We start from the raw sequence: 20,203 nt of genomic DNA on the forward strand, positions 1-20,203 counted from the left end.
ATAAAGGTGTAGTGATGATTAAATAAGTCCCAGTTTTAAATATGGTGGGAGGTAAACTTCCAAGAAAGGCACTCTCTCATGGACAGGCAGGGTTTTCTGGCGCTCCGTCTGACCAAAATACAGCAGGTCAAGAATCTGAGAGACCCATGTGGTCCCTGGTGAGAGAGAGAGAATGTCTGTTTGTTTTTTTGTTTGTTTGTTTCATGAAGATCCCCTATTATCTTTTGCAAAGCAGCAGCTATTCTTCCTGGGGTCTTCATAATTTCATTTGTGACAACACCAAAAAGCAACATGTACACAAAATGCATATAAATCAAATTACAAAATACATAAACAATACATACAAGTATACACGTATACAATAAAAATAACATACATATACACAACTTATACTAAACCAAAAGCATACAACACATAATACTCCCACCTTGAATTATCATAAAAATAAATTTTGTTCTTCTTCAGAGATGCCATGACCCAACAGTAATAATAATTAAAGAATAATCTCTCAGAAACTAACCATGACATCAATCACGTAAACAATGAAACACTGAACCTTACATCCTTTCTATTGATAATATTCACAATATATATGATATAATTAAACTCTATCTTGCTGTAGTAACATTACAGTCACTACATTTAAGTTTAAGATTTGATTTAATTATTGTATTTGTCATGGCCCCTCCCTCCTCTGTGCTGCGCTCCTGGCCAGCTGTCAGCTCCAGCTGATTAGGAGCGGCTGCGGAGGAGCATGGGCGCTCCTAATGGGCAATCAGCAGCGCATAAAGCCTGGTTCTCCCAGCCACTCGGCACTGGGCCATTACCTGTGTCAGGAATGGTGGAAGCAGAACCCAGGCGCAGATACCAACAGGCAGGCAACAGGAGTAAGTGGTGAAAATTAGGTTTATTTAACTAAAATCCAGAGTTCAGTAGCAGATCAACACACAAGGGAAACATACTCACTACAATGATAATCCTCTCCAAAAGGGAAGGAAAAAGCTTCGGCAAATCCAAAAACTCTGAGTCTTTAAAAGGAGTCGAGTCCACAAAAGAAAAACCAATTATCTCCGAAAACAGCAGAAATCCAAGGGGGACAAATCTTCAAACGTCCAGCGTTGGGGGGAAAATCAGAAGGCAAGAGGGGAAAACCGTGTATGAGATGGTCTGAATTGCGATGCTCCCACACACAGTGAGGGGAGCAGAGGACTTTTAAACAGAAAGGGGAAGGCAGGTGAATCGTGTTGGCTGATTACTCCACAGCTGAGTCTCATGCTGCAATTGTCTGTCCTTCAGCAGGTAATCAGCTGAGAGAGAGGGAGACAGGGACAAACACCAGGCAGGAGCTGAAACAGCATCCTGACAGGGGCAGAAACAAAAAACCAGTCAGGAGCCGGACGGCTTCCTGACAACCTGAGATGCACCTGTCTGAGTTGCTCTGTTTCGGTTGTCTCTGCTGGCGCTCCACCAAGCCACTCTGTTCCAGTTCCCCCAGCTCTGGATTTTCCTGCCTGCTCTGTCCTGCCCAGCCCAGCTCTGGAGCTCTCCCTGTCAGCTCTGTCCCTGGAGTCTCTCCCACCCCGCTGTCCCTGCCACGACCCTGCCACCGATCCCCGTCAGCTCTGTCCCTGCCTCGGCTCTACAGCCACCGGCCCGCTGCATACAGGCAGCCACCTGCTCGGTCCCCAGAACTTCCCCACTGTCCTCGCCCCGGATCCCGGTCCCTGGACTCTCAGTTTGTGAGTGATATTAGTTCTTGTGTTTAGTTTAGCCTTATCGTGGCTTGTTTGGTTTGTGTTCTTAGTTTGGTTCCGAGCCCTGTTTGTTTATTTTGGTGCCTCCCATGTGGAGTTGTTACATTGAGTTCATTATTAAATCATTAAATATCCGCCTGCCTCTGAGTGCCTGCTTTTGAGTTCAAACCCCCCCGCACCATAACAGTTTTTTACCAGTTTCTATTCCCCAAGCAACCCATTGAACTAATAACTAAAATTTTGTGCTAAGTAATGCTCTTTTAGTTTTATTTCAAAGTTTTTGATGTTCCTCTGAGTTACATAACTGGGAAGCGAATTCCATTCTTTCATTGCTCTGTATATTACTGTACATTGAGAAAATGACTTAGATTTAGATGGTGAAAGGTGAAACAATTTCCAACAGCATGTCTTGTTGAGTTATGTGTTCCTTTACTAGAAGACAATTTATTATACAAAACATTTGGCATTTTTGTTGTGATTATTGTCACGCCCTCTTCCTCTCCGGTGCTCTGGCTCCGCTGATTACAGGTAGCTGTGTATGAGCCCAGCTGCTCATAATTAGCAATCAGCGGCTGATGAAAGCCTGGCTCTGCCACAGATCAGACGCTGGGCCATTGCATCCCGCACCCCGTTCCCCGGCTCCTCCGGCTCCTCCGGCTCCAGCTCGGCCCTCGGAGGGGTTCCGCCGCCGCCGGCACCCAGGCCGACCCTCGCCCACTCTGCACCCCTCCTCCATCTACTCCCAGTCTGCCTGCTGCTCAGTTCTCACCACGTCTCCGCCACCATCTCCCTCAGCTCTGCTCCCCACCTCGTCTCCCGATTCCCCTCCCAGACACTATGTGAGTTCCTCTCCCTCTTTAGTATTAGTTTAGTTTTCATCACGGCCCCAGACCACCGTCCAGTTAGTTCTGTTTAGTTTTCCCTGTTCTGTTTATTCCTCGTACCTCCCTTAAGGAGTGTCTCCCTCTGTTATTTTTGGTTTAATAAATTCTTTTGTAATTCACCTGCCTTTCTGCGCCTGCTGCTTGGTTTCACACCGCCTGTTCTTAACAATTATATTCCTAATGAACACCATCAAGTATAACAATCTATTTCTCACATCTAACCAGTGAAGACTACCGTGCATTTTAGCAACATTCGCCTTAATTCCACAGGAAAGAGCAACACGTGCTGCTTTATTTTGCACCAGTTGCAGTTTTCTGATACTACTAATGTACTTACTAATGTAAGACAAAATAATAAGGTAGCAAGGGGACCATAATCCCTTATCTCTATATCCTCCTTTATATATATATATCCTACAGTATGGGGTGTCAGGGACGGGTAGTACCTCTGTCGGGGGGGGACATGTCGCACCTCTCCAGGGGGTGGTTCGCCCGCTTTGGTCCCCACCTGGCACCCAGCTCTCATCTGTGGCTCCAAGTAGCTGTTTGCATGCGACAGCGGCCACACCCCTTTAAATCGCCTCGACAAGTGGGCTAAACCAGGTGAGAGTAGCCGTCGGGTTTTAAACCCTCGATGAGTTTGGGATTGTCTACCCAAGCATGTGAAGACTGAACCTGGTGGAGTGGGCGGAAGAGATCAAGAGACCCAACGGCCATGAAGGCGATGTCAGCATGGTCCCATGGAGCGCCAAGGGCATGACAAGGACACAGAAGATGTCATGGTCATTCACTGCAGCCGAAGAAGTCCCCAGTCGTGACGACTTTTTGTACCACTGGAACTCGACTTCCTCGGCCGAGAGAGTGGGATCGCCCGCGTGTAATGACCCTCCCACTATAAATAAACTCCCGCACAGGTTTTTCTATGTGCTGAGACCTGGACCTTGTACAGAAGGCATATCAAACTGCTGGAGCGCTTTCACATGCGTAGCTTGCGCTCATTCATGGGCATAAAGCGGCAGGACAAGATCAGCAACCTTGAAGTCCTGGACCGAGCAGAGACCACCAGCATTGAAGCCATGATCCTGAAAGCCCAGCTCAGATAGACAGGGCATGTCGTCCGGATGGAGGACGACAGGATCCCGAAACAGCTCCTCTATGGAGAACTCTGCAAGGGAAAGAGAAAGCGAGGCAGGCCATTGAAGCGCTTCAAAGACTGCATTAAGGCCAACATTTCCCACATCGGAATAGCATCGAAGCAGCTCGAGGAGTGTGCACAGGACCGTTCTGCATGGCGTGCACTGACTCATGCAGCAGCAGAAACCTTTGAGGCAAAGCGTCACGACGGCATCACTGAAGCCTGTGCAAGAAGGAAGGCAGCAGCAGAGGCACCCAATCCTACTGGCCAATTTCCCTGTCCTCACTGCGAACGCCCTTGCCATTCCAGCCTTGGACTCCACAGCCACCTTCGAACTCACCCCTGCACGTAGATGTAATTGTCGTTTCCGACAGACCACCGAATATCCTCCTAAGACCTGAGCTTTGTTTGTCCTTGCATTTTAGATTGCTTCTAGTTATTTAGGATAAGGAGTAACCAATAAATATAATTGGATAACATCTCATATCAGATTATTATTATTATTGTTATCTACAGGTCTTGGGAGGATACACACCTTTTATGAGCTGTAAAGCCTTTTACACATGATGGTAGACTGACCTGCTTTGGCATATGTTGCAATAAGTATATCATCTGGCCTAGCCCGGAAGTTCTCAACATTCTCCCAGTTGATAGTGAAAACTCTGGTCATTGAGATTCCTTTGAAATCAACCAGCTCTGGTCGAACGAATGCATCCAGCTTTAAAAAAATAATAATAATAATAATTAATGCAAAATTATAAATATATGATTTCTGATTAGAGGAAAAAGGAAAAGTCATGTTGTCCATTGTAGATAGTGAAGTCAGATGCTTTTAACTATCATTCAATTACAACTAAGGAAAGGAGACAACAAATATTTAACAGTCCAAAAGTACAGATGTTCAAAGACAAAATCTCATAAAACAAGCAAACATTGGTGCTGGCTGAGGAAAAGAGGGCCTTTAAAGGTTTGCAAAAGCAGTTGAAGCTCCGTAGCTCTTTCATGCACTTCAATCACCTCTGCTCACAAATCAATTTTCTTTCACTCAGCATTACATATTTAACATGATGCAAATGCCATGAAAATAAAACACACCGTAGAGTAAAATAAAGGTCAGTGTTGATATCAGACACACCTTGTCTTGGTCAGACGACATTCTGATTGTTGCTGGCTTTCTGTCTGGCTTCTCTGGCTCCAGTGTTTTGATGTCCTGTGTACACTCTTTTCTTGTTACTAAACTCTCGTGTGCCAAAGTCCGTTCACTGTTAGATGGGAGACAAATTGCTGAAATGCACTGCGGAGTTGGCAGCTGTTTTTGCTGTACTTGAAAAAGCCAATTTTACTCACTGCGCTTCTAGAATCTAGAATATTAATAAGTTAAGTTTGCCTCATTTTTGTCAATAAGACACTTTAAATCTTTATTTCATAGTATTTAACTTCCTCCTGCTGTGTTTAGTTGATTGATTTGTTTAAAAATAAATTTGCTTTAGTTTTGGTTTGTAACTGTGTGATGGTCTGGTACAGGTTTTTGAATAAGCTCATTTTATTATTGTTTAGCTAATTAGAAGGTGGTTGTTATTAAATTAGGAAGGTTATTTAGTTGGGATTTTAGTGATATTCAATATATTTTTTTATTAATAAGTGTGAAAGGCGCCTACACCGCTGCCCCCCTCCCCCACTGGGCCGCTCTGACCACAACGTGGTTCATCTGCTCCCCCACTACACACCCAAGGTGAGAAGAGGACCTGTGCAGAAGAGAACTGTGAAGGCATGGACAGATGAGGCCAGTGAGAGACTCAGAGACTGTTTCCAGACCACAGACTGGAGCGTGCTCTACAGTCCTCATGGAGACGACATCGATGGCCTCACGCACTGCATCACAGACTGACTTCACATCAACTTCTGCGTGGACAGCACTGTGCCAACTCGGACGGTACGGTGCTTCTCCAACAACCACCCCTGGGTCACCCCTGAGCTCAAAGCCCTCCTGAACCAGAAGAAACGGGCTTTCATCTCAGGGGACAGAGAGGAGCAGAAGAGAGTGCAGCGTGAGCTCCAGTGGCGGATCAGAAGGGCCAAGAAGGACTATGGGAAGAGGCTGGAGGAGAAGCTGGTTCAGAACAACGCGCGGGACGTGTGGAGAGGACTTAAGAACATTTCTGGACATGGACAGAGTGCCAGAGGGACAGCTGATGGAGACCAGCGCAGGGCGGACGAGCTGAACTGTTACTTTGACAGATTTGACTCTCCCCCCACCCCCTCTGCCCCCTTTCCTGCTCCCCCCTCTTTACACATCCCCAGCCCAGCAGACCCTCCCCTTCCTGCGACACCTTCACCGGCCCCCAACTCACCCACACGAACTACTCCCACCCCCTGCAGCCCACCTCACTCCCCCCTCACTCCCCCTCTCCTTCACACCGGACCAGGTGAGGAGAGAGCTGAGGCGACTGAAGCAGAGGAAATCTGCTGGACCAGACGGCATCAGTCCCAGGCTGCTGAGGACCTGCGCGGACCAGCTCTGTGAGGTCCTCTGCCACCTCTACAACCTGAGCCTCAGCCTGGAGCGGGTCCCCGTCCTGTGGAAAACCTCCTGTGTGGTCCCAGTCCCTAAAACAGCTCACGCCAAGGAACTGGCCCACTACAGACCTGTCGCCCTCACCTCCCACCTCATGAAGACCATGGAGAGGCTCCTCCTCCACTACCTCCGCTCAGTGGTGAGCTCCGACCTGGACCCGCTGCAGTTTGCCTACAGGCCCAACATGGGGGTAGAAGACGCTGTCATCTACCTGCTGCAGCGAGCGCTCACTCACCTGGAGAGCGCCGGCAGCGCTGTGAGAGTCATGTTCTTTGACTTCTCCAGCGCCTTCAACACCATCAGGCCGGCGCTGCTGCGGGGGAAGCTGGTGGACGCGGGAGTTGATGGACATCTCGCTGCCTGGACCACTGACTACCTCACTGACCGTCCACAGTACGTGCGGCTGCGCGGCTGTGAGTCAGAGGTGGTAGTCTGCAGCACGGGGGCCCCCCAGGGCACCGTCCTCTCGCCCTTCCTCTTCACCATCTACACCTCGGACTTCACCTACAACACGGACAGCTGCCATCTCCAGAAGTTCTCTGATGACTCTGCCATTGTGGGCCGTGTGTCTGAGGGAACGAGCTGGAGTATCGGTCGGTCATCATGGACTTTGTGGACTGGTGTGAGCGCAACCACCTGTGCCTCAACACCAGTAAGACAAAGGAGATGGTGGTCGACTTCAGGAGAAGGACACTCCCACATCCACCAGTGAACATCCAGGGGCAGGACATTGAAACAGTGGACAGTTTCAAGTACCTGGGTGTTCACCTCAACAATAAACTGGACTGGTCCCACAACACCGATGCTCTGTACAAGAAGGGCCAGAGTCGCCTCCACCTTCTGAGGAGGCTGAGGTCCTTCGGAGTGTGCAGACCTCTACTAAGGACTTTCTACGACACTGTGGTAGCCTCTGCTTTCCTCTACGCTGTCGTCTGCTGGGCCCCGGGCAGCACAGAGCGGGACATGAAGAGACTGAACAAGCTGACCAAGAGGGCCAGCTCTGTCCTGGGCTGCCCACTGGACTCTGTGATGGATGTGGGTGAGAGGAGGATGTTGACCAAGCTCTCATCCATCATGGACAACAGCTCCCACCCACTGCACCGGACTGTAGTGGAGCTGAGCAGCTCCTTTAGCACGAGACTCAGACACCCTCAGTGCAAGAAGGAGCGCTACCGCAGGTCCTTCATCCCCACTGCCATCAGACTGTATAACACTACTGTGTAGATGTTATTATGTGCAATATTTATTATCTTGTTCTTGCACTTTCGTGACTTTTGCACTCCTGTTTTTTGTTTTTTTTTCTAAGAGCCCTGTAATGTTAAATTTCTCCTTTGTGAGATTAATAAAGTCTATCTTATCTTATCTTATCTTATTTATTATGGAAACAATCACTTATAAATAAAAATGAGCTTATTCAAAAATTGTTTGAATTGTGCTCTTTTTTAAGTTGAGATAATATGGAAAATAACAAATTATACCTGTGTCCAAGAAATCTCTTTCCACTAAGTTACCCTTTACAAAAACACTTCTCAAGGAAGTGCGTTAATTCCAAATCACAGGACCTGCTCCACATGAGCGCCTCGCTGTGAAATCCAGACCATTTTACCTTTAAAATCTATCAGTCTATGTGTCTTATCTATATATAATATATGTATCTGCATATCTTATCTATATCTAACATTAATGAGGACTGTCTACCTACACTGATTCTCTACAAAATACATTATCTGACACAACACTACAAAATCTCAAAGCAACTAACGGCAATGACAGCAAGGAAACCAACCTACTCTGTGGGAAAAAAAATAACATTAAATCAGATTTAGTCTGTGCACTAAATAGGAATCTCCAAGCTCAGAGCACACTCAATCACACCATAGACTCCAGTCTATGCTCAGTACAAGATTAATTTCAGGTAACATTCAGGCGACGGTCATGCATGTCACATTACTACACCTCTACACACTCAGGCAAATTAGTCCATTCAGGCAAATTAGTCCATTCATTAATTTGTTGGACGTTTATTTTAATTCAGCATTACACTGAGGTAGAGACCTCACCAACAAATTAATCAAGTAAAAAGACACACAACAAATACAAATAAACTTACAATAACAAATGGTAATAAAAATAACGAAAAGACAAATAAGGAGAAAAATAAGACCTTAAGAACAACTAAAGCAAATGTAATTTTAAACAAATCAATCATCTAAAACACAGCAGGAGGAAGTTAAATACTTCTTCTTTTCCTTTCGGCTTTTCCCTTCAGGGGTCGCCACAGTGAATCAATTGCCTCCATCTAACCCTGTCTGCTGCATCCTCTTCTCTCACACCAACTACCTTCATGTCCTCTTTAACCACATCCGTAAACCTCCTCTTTGGTCTTCCTCTAGGCCTCCTGCCTGGCAGTGAGAAACTCAGCATCCTTCTACCAATATATTCACTCTCTCTCTCCTCTGGACATGTCCGAACCATCTCAGTCTGGCCTCTCTGACTTTATCTCCAAAGCCTCTAACATGTGCTGTCCCTCTGATGTACTCATTCCTGAGCCTATCCATCCTAGTCACTCCCAAAGAGAACCTCAGCATCTTCAGTTCTGCTACCTCCAGCTCTGCCTCCTGTCTTTTTCTCAGGGACACTGTCTCCAGACCAAACAACATGGCTGGTCTCACCACAGTCTTATAAACATTTCCTTTCATTTTAGCTGAAACTCTTCTATCACACATCACACCTGACACTTTTCTCCAGCCATTCCAAATACTATGAAATAAAGATTTAAAGTGCCTTAATGACAAAGATGAGGCAAACTTAACATATTAATATTCCAGATTCCAGAAGTGCAGTGAGTAAAATTGGCTTTTTCAAGTACAGCAAAAAACAGCTGCCAACCCCACAGTGCAATCCAGTAATTTGTCATCAAGCCAGGAACAAAGTAATGATGAAATCATATTTAATTTCCACAGTAAACACATCTAATTGTTCTTGTTATTTTGCTCACCAGTTCAGTCTCATTATATTTAAAGGCTACACTGAATCAAATTCAGTACCTGTACTCTGTGACTCTCTGGACTATTCTTAATCTATAATTAGATTTTTTTCTCGACAAATTAAGTACACAATGATACATATTGTGTGTGCTTTGTATGTTTCTGATACAACTGGAGATAAAAGTGGTCAGGAGGCATATAAGGACAGGAAGGGGCTGAACTTCTGTCTCTCATCTAAAAGTGAACGGACTTTGGCACACGTGAGTTAAGTAAGAGTGTACATGGGGCATCAAAACACTAGAGCCAGAGAAGCCAGACAGAAAGCCAGCAGCAATCAGAATGTCGTCTGACCAAGACAAGGTGTGTCTGATATCAGCAGTGTGTTTTATTTTCATGGCGTTTGCATCATGGTAAACATGTAATGCTGAGTGAAAGAAAATCGATTTGTGAGCAGAGGTGATTGAAGTGCATGAAAGAGCTATGGAGCTTCAACTGCTTTTGCAAACCTTTAAAGGCTCTCTTTTCCTCAGCCAGCACCAATGTTTGCTTGTTTTATGAGATTTTGTCTTTGAACATCTGTACTTTTGGACTGTTAAATATTTGTTGTCTCCTTTCCTTAGTTTTAATTGAATGATAGTTTAAAAGTATCTGACTTCACTATCTACAACGGACAACATGACTTTTCCTTTTTCCTCTAATCAGAAATCATATATTTATAATTTTGCATTAATTGATTTTTTTTGTTTTGTTTTTTTTAAAGCTGGATGCATTCGTTCGACCAGAGCTGGTTGATTTCAAAGGAATCTCAATGACCAGAGTTTTCACTATCAACTGGGAGAATGTTGAGAACTTCCGGGCTAGGCCGGATGATATACTTATTGCAACATATGCCAAAGCAGGTCAGTCTACCATCATGTGTAAAAGGCTTTATAGCTCATAAAAGGTGTGTATCCTCTTAAGACCTGTGGATAACAATAATAATAATAATCTGATATGAGATATTTTCCGATTATATTTATTGGTTACTCCTTATCCTAAATAACTAGAAGCAATCTAAAATTCAAGGACAAACAAAGCTCAGGTCTTAGGAGGACATAGAGATAAGGGATTATGGTCACCTTGCTACCTTATTATTTTGTCTTACATTAGTACTATCAGAAAACTGCAACTGGTGCAAAATAAAGCAGCACGTGTTGCTCTTTCCTGTGGAATTAAGGCGAATGTTGCTAAAATGCACAGTAGTCTCCACTGGTTAGATGTGAGAAATAGATTGTTATACTTGTTGATGGTGTTCATTAGGAATATAATCACAACAAAAATGCCAAATGTTTTGGATAAGAAATTGTCTTTTAGTAAAGAAACACAGAATTACTCAACAAGACATGCTGTTGGACATTGTTTCACCTTATCTAAATCTAAGTCATTTTCTCAATGTACAATAATATACAGAGCAATGAAAGAATGGAATTCACTGCCCAGTTATGTAACTCAACAGAGGAACTTAAAAAACTTTGAAATAAACCTGAAAGAGCATTACTTAGCACAAAACTTTAGCTATTAGTTCAGTGGGTTTCTTGGGGAATAGAAACTTGTACAATACAATAATTAAATTAAATCAAATCTTCAACTTAAATGTAGTGACTCATGTTACTACAGCAAGATAGATTTCAATTATACCATATATATTGTGAATATTATCAATAGCAAGGAAGTAAGGTTCCATTGTTTATGTGATGGATGTCATGGTTAGTTTCTGAGGTAGATTATTCTATAATTATTATTACTGTTGGGTCATGGCATCTTTGAAGAAGAACAAAATTTATTTTTATGATAATTCAAGGTGGGTGTCATGAATGCGGGTATTATGAACCCATGCAGCAGGCATCAGACAGGCAGGATGGGTTAATAAGAATTTATTAAACAAAAATCAAACAAAGAAGCACTCCATAAGGGAGGCACAGGTTAACAGGAGGAGGGAAAAATGAAACTAAGTCAAACTAAGGGCGACGGTAAGGGACCGTTATGTAGGGTTTTAACTAAACTAAAACGGGAAGAGGCAACTCACAATTGTTCAGGGGGGTCGGGAGACTGGGCGAAAGCAGAGCAGATGATCCAGTGGTGGAGATGTGATGCGAACGGCGGAGCAGACAGACTGGGAATAGATGCCGGAGGTTACTGAGCAGAGGCGGAGTGGTGAACAGGAGAAGTAATCTGTAAGACTGATGAGCGGAACGCTCGCGGCAGATTGTAGCAGATGACGTGCGGGGTGCAGAGCATCTTTGGCAAGAACATGATGCAGGAGGTGTGTGGCAGGTATGTGGGAATGACGCAGCAGAGTAGTGAGGGAAACACCAGGCTTTCTACTGAGCTGATTGATTGTTCATCGTGCTCAGCTGTGTTTCTCCCCAGCTGTTCCGAATCAGACTCATCAGAGCACTGGCACTTATATTGTTTATGTATTTTGTAATTTGATTTATATGTATTTTGTGTACATGTTGCTTTTTGGTGTTGTCACAAATGAAATTATGAAGACCCCAGGAAGAATAGCTGCTGCTTTGCAAAAGATAATAGGGGATCTTCATGAAACAAACAAACAAACAAACATTTTCTCTCTCTCATCAGGGACCACATGGATCTCCCAGATTCTTGACCTGCTGTATTTTGGTCAGACAGAGCGCCAGAAAACCCTGCCTGTCCATGAGAGAGTGCCTTTCTTGGAGATTTACTTCCCACCTAACATGTCAGGTTAGTGTTGACCAAAACCACCATATTTAAAACTGGGACTTATTTAATCATCACCACATCTTTATTTAAATATTGCTGAAATCGTAATACCATTTGCCTTTTATCACATTTCTACAACACAGTATAAGCATTTCACATGATCAGGGTTTCGCTTACTCCATCTTCATCTCTTCATGCAGGAACAGAGCAGGCGGACAATCTTCCCACCTCTCCTCGACTCATTAAAACCCATTTGCCATACCAGTTAGTGCCGAAGTCCTTCTGGGAGCAAAACTGTCGGGTACAGTAGCCTCTTAGTTGTTTGCATTATCTCAAATGCTGTACTCCTAATTGCTCAAGTCTGGTTGAGAAAAAGTTTGCAAGGTCAACAAGCTTGAAACCTGGAGCCACATCTTCATCCATTCTAGTCTCATCAGTGTATCAGCAGTTCTGCGAAGGCAATTCCTTGACAAACCTTGTCACCTTGGTCCGGCTGGTTCTTGTCTTGCCTGAGCTCAGCCTTTTTGTAAAGAGCAATCAAACATCGTGGATGGTACATGGTGTCTAGTGTAACCATATCTAAAGCACTCGGCTTGGCCAAAAGATGCTCATGTAAGTTTAATGCACACTGGTGAAAGAAAGTGTAGAAGAAAAGTTAATGTTGTTCATGACGTTGGTTGTTGAGTTACTCTGGCCACATCATCATCAAAAAAACGAAGAAACACATTCAGATTTTTGTCCATGCTCTGGCTAGTGGCTTTGTTGTATTCAATGAAAACACACATTTTTCAAGTTGTTCAGAAAGACCTTTCTTAAATACTGGTGCTATGCCATGTGTATTTATGTAACCAGCATGCTGATTTGACACGGACAGTTTTGACAAAGCATTTTTATTTTCGGCCAACTTTATACACAGATTAACAAGTGCCCAAGTTCTGGTGCAACAAGCCGCATTCTGCAATAAATGTGCACTCCCATATTTCTAAATCACAAATCCGGTCAATCATTGATGCCAGTACCTCAGTGGGGAATGTTTCTCCTGGTAAATGAGTTGTAGGTTTCAGAGCAGACAGCAGCTCTATGGGTCTGATTGTGACGTGGTACAGAAGCAAGCACCCAGCTCCTACAGTTTTTTGCACCACCAAACAAAGGACTTGCCGTTTCTGTTTAACTTCCAACCAAGCGAAGTGCCATTTATTTTTACTTCGCCAAGGAACACGGCATCATTATGTGGCAATCAGCGTACATTTGTCCTTCTGCTTATTTGTCCATGGACAACATTTCTCAAAAACTGACTAACAGTGTAAGTGTTTAGATTTTACTAGTGATGCAGCTTATAGTCTGGATCCATGGATTTGTTACAGATTTCTGTGTCACTGCAAGACAGCACCATGGTGTCACTGTAACTATGACAACAAGTGAACACTATGTCAGCTGCCTGCTGACGATCACGATTGTGATCCTACTACAAATCCACCACTAAAGACCTTTCAGTCGGAAAATATACCACGACTGAGCAGCCTTGGCAGTATACGGCTCTCTGAGTGCCGATATGGACTCAACTGCAGCTGGATCTCAATTTCTTTCTAAGACCCGCCCCTACTCTACTTCTCATTCCATTGGTAGATGAACTACACTGGGAATGTGGTCCTATCTGTTTGGTTTTTTTCGAGCCAAACGCCGATGCCACATGCCGAAATTCCAGCACAGTGCCAGAATACTTTAAGCCATGAAAACATAGTTACACAAAAAAACGTAATTTTTTTTCACTTTTCCCTACACCCTTGGCGGTGGACTTGGGATCAGTCCGTCGTCTACCAGCAGAACACTATCGACTGGTTGGACACTCCTGCTCGAGAGGAATGGGGAACCTGTGGATCCACTAGCTGACAACTCTTGGACATTGTTTCAGTTTCTGTAAACAGTTACAGCTGTTACCTGTAGAACAATTAAAACAATAAACTACACTAGTCTACATCTATGCTATTACATTACACACATTTTTGGTAATAACTTGTATACAGGGGGTCCTCAACTTAAATAGGAATTCTGTTCCTATCGATCAATATGTCATTTTTCGCTGTAAGTTGGAACTCCTTCGAAAATGTGAACAAAGCCATTACATGCATCACATTGTCTATCAGTTCTTCAGAAAAGTCATGAATACCAATGATTTTCATGCAAGTATGAGTCATTTTACAAGAATATAACAGAATATTGTACCAGACTGATATTTTTGAAGTTTCAATGTTCATTGGTCAGTTTGAGATTTACCTAATGGCAGTGAACATGCCATGTTTAGTTAGCTCACTTCTGATTGGCAGTCAGCAGTAGTGTGTGTGTAAAGGAGAGAGAGCTGGGAACAGTGGCTAATTCTGGAGCTAAGTTTTAGGTTTTAGTAGTTATTTTGGCGTTGGCTATGGCCTACAGTAGCCTGTGTGAAAGTTCAATAGGCAACCAGAGAACAGGATAAAGGGTCACTCATTCGGTACAGAGGGTTGCTGCAATATGTTGCACAGTTTTTACAACTTGACTGATGTTCGGTGTTTTGCCCTGTTCCGAGCATTTAAAATTAATCTAATTTCACTTCCATGGAGATGGTTTTCCTGTTCTTCGAAGCACTGCCATCAGAGAAGTCTGACTTATGCTTGGCAGCCATAATGAAGGGCAAAAAGTTAACAAATGTAGCACAGTCCAAGGTGGCGTATAGTCAGCGAATGTAAACAAAGCCATCTAATAGCATTGCATGACGACGTATTCGTCCACTTTTCTCCGCGTCACGACACATTCTTCCGCTCACCAAGTAGTTCCACATAAACACTTCTGACATCATGACAAAACCCCATACCTCAAACCGAGGACCGGCCCGTAACCAGTTCCGACGTAACAACGAAACGTTGTAGGTTGAGGACATCGCAAACTGAGGACCTCCTTTATTCGAAAATGAAATCTCATCTTAGAAGCTTGAGGAGCAATACCTAGGTTAGGCCCAAGAGAACTTGTTATCATAAAACACAGTTGGTTATTGTTGAAGCTCAGTCCCAATCTACCAGCAAAATAGACTGTGTGAGATCCTGTGCGTTCATTGAATGAAGCAAGAGAAGGTATTTAGGTCTCACTACAAATGTTTATTTAGCAGAAGATTGAATATAACAGAATTCTGGGTCCAAACTCATTTCCCTAACAGCAACAGAGACACCGCCAGTTCATGAAGTCTGACTACGCCTAGTTTCACCCTGACCCAGACTTATATACTACTACAAAATCATGCAAGCTTTTTGGTGTCTTCTCCCTCTGATTAGCTTCTTCTCATCTTGTGTCCACTCATGCACAACTAATGACCACGCTCCTTGTTCTCCTTCTCACCTCAGGATGAGGGCAAACCTTCCCCTGAACCGTTGAGCGGGTACCGGTTGTGTAGTCTTCCACATGAGATACCATCCTTGTTGATCTCTGGAACACAAATGTTCACACAGCCCCAGACACCCATTGCTTTTCCACTACATCATACTACTCTAAGTTACAGCTATTGATATATAAGTGAACCACTCTAAACTTGTACAACAAAAGGCACACCGGTTAATAAACAAAAATTACATAAGGCACAATAATCCCACATGGTTATGCAATAGATCTGTATCATCTACATATGCTGATAAAAGTAATTCAGCATGAGACAATGTCTTTTAGAATATAATAATTCAAACTAAAATCTGACTTTTTTGCTTTTCTGACCTGCTTGAAATTCAAGTTTGTGCCACTGAATAAACAAATTATGGCAATTTTAGATGTTTTGAAAATCTTTGATGTAAGCTACATTTGCACACCATATTGAATTTGTAGTAAGATAATATTGCAAAAATGCTTGTCAAAAGTTCTCCTGTTCTAGGAGAATATTTCATGGTTTCATAACAATGTGAATTACCACTCCTGGTCAAATAATGATGTTTTGTATTATTTTTTTTATTTTATTTTGATGGCCGCCATCTTGCAGTTATGAGTCACAATGACGATTTACTGTTTTTAAAACCTTAAAAATTGATTCCACACCCAGACGAGCCATAAAATCAATACCTGGCTTAACAAAATTCACTCAGGATTAACTGAGACATAAATTTTTCTCACACAAAGCATGAACAGGGGCTGACAAGAGCCTTTAGATTTTTGGCTCCATGTCCAGAAATATTCTCTGGACCATGGACAATAACTATGCCAAGCTTCATGCTTCGACCTAAAAATGCACAATTCTTAGCCCCATTTACACATATTGGCCTAGAAAAAAAGGAAAAACGGCAAAAAGAAACATTGACATTTAAAACATGTCTGGTTCTGGTTAAGTATGAATGTTTTCTTCTGTAGGTTGTCTATGTAGCCCGCAACGCAAAAGACAACATGGTGTCTTATTACCACTTTAATCGCATGAACTATGGTCAGCCAGCGCCTGGAGACTGGAACACCTTCTTCCAGAATTTCATGAAAGGAAAGAGTATGTATGAAATACTATGGTGCATATTATTCAGTCCATTTATTCCACATTGCTTTAAGTACTACTTGCTTGTGTTATTCTGTGGCCTCAGTGGTGTTTGGACCCTGGTACGACCATGTGAATGGCTGGTGGAAGAAGAAGCAGACTTATCCAAAAATTCATTACATGTTCTACGAAGATATGATTGAGGTAGGTTTTTTAGTGAATCTCTGTCTATTCAGGCAACTTTTCTAAAGTTCTCCTTTATTTGGCTGTGATGCAGCGACGATATTCAACCTTTTGTTTCTAGGACACTGGACGGGAAATCGACAAACTCTGCTCCTTTCTTGGTTTGTCTCCTTCAGCTGAAGAGAAGAGAATGATATTAGGTGGAACGGGGTTCGATAACATGAAAAAGAATGACATGGCCAACTATTCCACTTTCCCACTGATGGATTTCAAAATTTCTCCCTTCATGAGAAAAGGTATGGTGGACAAATATATGAAATGAAGAGAAAAAATACTGACATTCCACATTAAAGCTGCTGTCCGGAGTTTGAATCGCAGCGTCTCCCAAAACACTGGTGGTCCCTCCCTCCCTCTGATTTCGCCCCTTTATTTGTGCACGCGTGCAGTACATGAGAGGAGTGCCCAGAGTGCTGCAGCATCTTGCCTGTTTTGCTGTTTTCCACTCTTCTACATATAGTGCATTTAGTAAATAATAAAGGAATTACGTTAGAATGCTGTATTGAGTCTAACTTGTCCTAATACCAAAATAACATGAATCTGCTAGGACGAACTAGTAAAGTTTCAATATGTGATTACACTCGTGTATCCCTCTCGATGATGTTGTTTATCAAACTTAGTGCATTTACGAGTGTATATGTGTTACATTGTTTATTTATTTCTATCTAGAGTTCAGAATTGCATGACTCCTCTGACGAAGAGTATGTCCCAGACGCCCCAACATCTTCCTCCATAGGTCGGGCATCTAAACGAAGCCGTCAGGCGGGCTATGGAGGGCCGTGGTCGGGGAGCGACGCGAGCACCCCGAGCCAAAAAACGTCCTGCAGTCTCTTGGCCTGACAAGCCGTGGGATTGGTAACTTTTCTGGAAGTTGCTGAGCCCTGATGCTCTCTCCTCCACAAGCAAAACAAATGTGCGCGCGGTTGCGTAGTGCGTAGCTCGCCCACCTCTGCATGGGCTTGCTTGCTGTGCACGTAACCGTTGATTGACAGCATGACAAAGCGGAAGCTCGAACTTGATTGGTTGGCAGCGACCGGCGCTTTTTGGAATAACATGGGGGTCTATGAGAGGAAGGCGGAGCTCAGGAATAAATTTTCATATCGCGTTATACTAACTTTATATTATAGTATCGAACTAGACTAACACATTTAAGCTTTGTTAAAAAAATGATACATAAATTGAAAACAAACGGAAACTCCGGACAGCAGCTTTAAGCAAAAAGACCTGACTGATTCTCTGCGGTTCTGTAGGGAAGGTTGGTGACTGGAAGAACCACTTCACCGTGGCCCAGAACGAAGAGTTTGATGAAGACTACAAACAAAAGATGAAGGATCCCACCCTTCAGTTCCGTACTACAATCTGAACAGGACCAGACACACTGAGTGTATGTAAAGACGGGTTCATGACTGACCAGATGTGCCATTGCTAGAGTGTAGTAGAGGTGCTCAATGATTTTGTCTGTGTGTGTGTTTTTGTGCTGATAACTTCATATTATCAGCACAAAAACATCAAAGTGAATATGTCTGTCAAACAGAGAATGTATGTGCAGTAAGTTAATTACACAAATACGCAATATACCAAAAAAGCTGTATGATTGTAAATAGCATTGACACTAATATTTTGAAATGAAAATAACTTTAGTATGAGAGATCAATTGAAAATAAGTTAAATATATCCATATTTTTCATATGTAGTATTTGCAGTGAAACAAGAGTTCATTTCTGTTGTTTGTATTGTTTTCTTCTACGTGCTGATCAAATATCAATATCGAAATGATTTTTTTAAACAAGCTGAAAAGAACAGAAGATGCAGACTTTTGTACTTGACTCAGTCTCCCTTTCCATCTCTGATGTGAAGATGATCAAGCATATATGAGAACTTGTGATGTTTCGTCTGCAGTCAGAACTACAGGTTATGATTGACTTTTCCAGTTTGGTCCCCATGGTTTTGTATATGATTTTGTTCAGTCTAAAGAAGAAAGAATTAGGATGAAGTTGCTATATCTAATGTTTTTCTTACTGCCAACTAATCCCATGGGAGCACCAAAACCAGCAATTAATTGACCTTGCTAAGACATCCATCCATCCGTTATCTATACACCACTTAATCCTCATTAGGGTCTTGGGGGGAGTCTATCCCAGCTGACTTGGGGTGAAAGGCAGGAGACACCCTGGACAGGTCACCAGTCTATCACATGGCTACATATTAGGGATGTCTCGATCCGATCTGCTGGATCGATATCGAGTTCGATCCAGGCCAAAATGACTGGATCAAGCATTGGAGTTTTATATTAGAACTCGTTCGATCCGATCCATAAGCCCAATCTGTCTCATATATCCTCATCTTCACTTTTCATGACATGCCGTAACACAGACGAGCTGTTGCCATGGTTGCCATGTGCCCGTGTTTTCGTCATGTGAGCAGAGAGCGAAGAGAAGCCTGCGAACGGAGGAGAAAAGTAAAATAGCTTAGTGCAACGTTTGCAAAATGAGTGTCTCAAGGGGTGGCAGCAAAACCGGACATTTTAACACAACGAACTTAATAAAGCATCTGCAGAAGCATCATGGAAAGCAGTACGGAGACTTTTTACAGGCGAGTGCAAAACAAAAAGTGACCCGCGGCAACCATCATTGCAGGAAGCACTGCAGAAGAGTAGAAAACTCGCTCCAACGTCAAAATATAACAGAGAAAATTGTTGAGTTCATTTTTCTGGATGACCAACCACCTTGTGTGGTGGAAAATGTGGATTGTTGTAGTATTTTCGCGTGAACGTGTGCACCTTACGTTTCACTCTGTGGCCACTTGACGGCTTTTCTGTTGTACGTTTACTGTTTGTTTTTTGTTTTTTTGTTCTTTTCTACTGTTTTTCGGTTTAAATGTGATTAAGTAGCGAACTGTGGACATGTTTTCGTGTTAAATATGATTAGGTGACAGGTCTCTCCTTTTCTCATCCGCACGTCCACCCACCGGTGTCTAAATGGCATCAGAGGAGATCCTACGCTGCTCTCAGCTTCACTCGCATGAGAATGTTAGGACAAGCCAAGGTTTAATCGCCAGATATTATTTATATTCCATCAGTATTGAACACGTGTCAATAAAATAGTTGTTCACTGTGTTTTACATACAGTACAACATCAGCGGCTGCATGCAAAAGAAGAAAGACACTAGATTGCACTGTCACTGTTTACCCTTGTTGTTATGTTTTTGTTTTGGTGCAGCAAATCAGGTGTATAGCCTAGATTATGAGTGTTTTGATTGTGTGTCTTGAGAAGCCATGTGCAACTTACTGAGTACTACCTACATCGTTCTAGTGGAGATGCTATTATTTTATGTTAGTTCGCAAAATTATTTATTGCAGCCTTGCAATGCCATTGAGGTATATTGTAACTTTTCTGTTTATTAGATAGTTGATAGTTGATCCAGAAGCGATTTT

General features: G+C 43.0%; 2 protein-coding genes across 2 annotated transcripts in view; one reads left to right on the forward strand and one right to left on the reverse strand.

The window, feature by feature from the left end:
• Window positions 1-4,975, reverse strand: part of LOC110957035 (cytosolic sulfotransferase 3-like) — a 34,982-nt gene extending 30,007 nt beyond the window's left edge. Inside the window, exons 1-2 of the mRNA XM_051938773.1 lie at window positions 4,909-4,975; window positions 4,353-4,491 (exon numbers count right to left, since the gene is read on the reverse strand). Coding sequence (XP_051794733.1) covers window positions 4,353-4,491; window positions 4,909-4,929 — 160 coding nt within the window. The 5' untranslated portion in view covers window positions 4,930-4,975. The remainder of the gene's footprint in view (window positions 1-4,352; window positions 4,492-4,908) is intronic.
• Window positions 4,976-9,484: 4,509 nt separating this feature from the next.
• On the forward strand, window positions 9,485-18,371 carry LOC127530905 (cytosolic sulfotransferase 3-like). Its single transcript, XM_051938774.1, has 8 exons — window positions 9,485-9,695; window positions 10,096-10,234; window positions 11,958-12,080; window positions 12,260-12,360; window positions 16,419-16,545; window positions 16,637-16,734; window positions 16,835-17,009; window positions 18,021-18,371. The coding sequence occupies exons 1-8, from the start codon at window positions 9,675-9,677 to the stop codon at window positions 18,131-18,133; spliced, it is 897 nt and encodes a 298-aa protein (XP_051794734.1). The 5' UTR covers window positions 9,485-9,674; the 3' UTR covers window positions 18,134-18,371.
• Window positions 18,372-20,203: the final 1,832 nt, after the last annotated feature.

This window comes from Acanthochromis polyacanthus, chromosome 18 (genome assembly GCF_021347895.1).
Source record: "Acanthochromis polyacanthus isolate Apoly-LR-REF ecotype Palm Island chromosome 18, KAUST_Apoly_ChrSc, whole genome shotgun sequence".
In the NCBI taxonomy this organism is placed as follows: domain Eukaryota; kingdom Metazoa; phylum Chordata; class Actinopteri; family Pomacentridae; genus Acanthochromis; species Acanthochromis polyacanthus.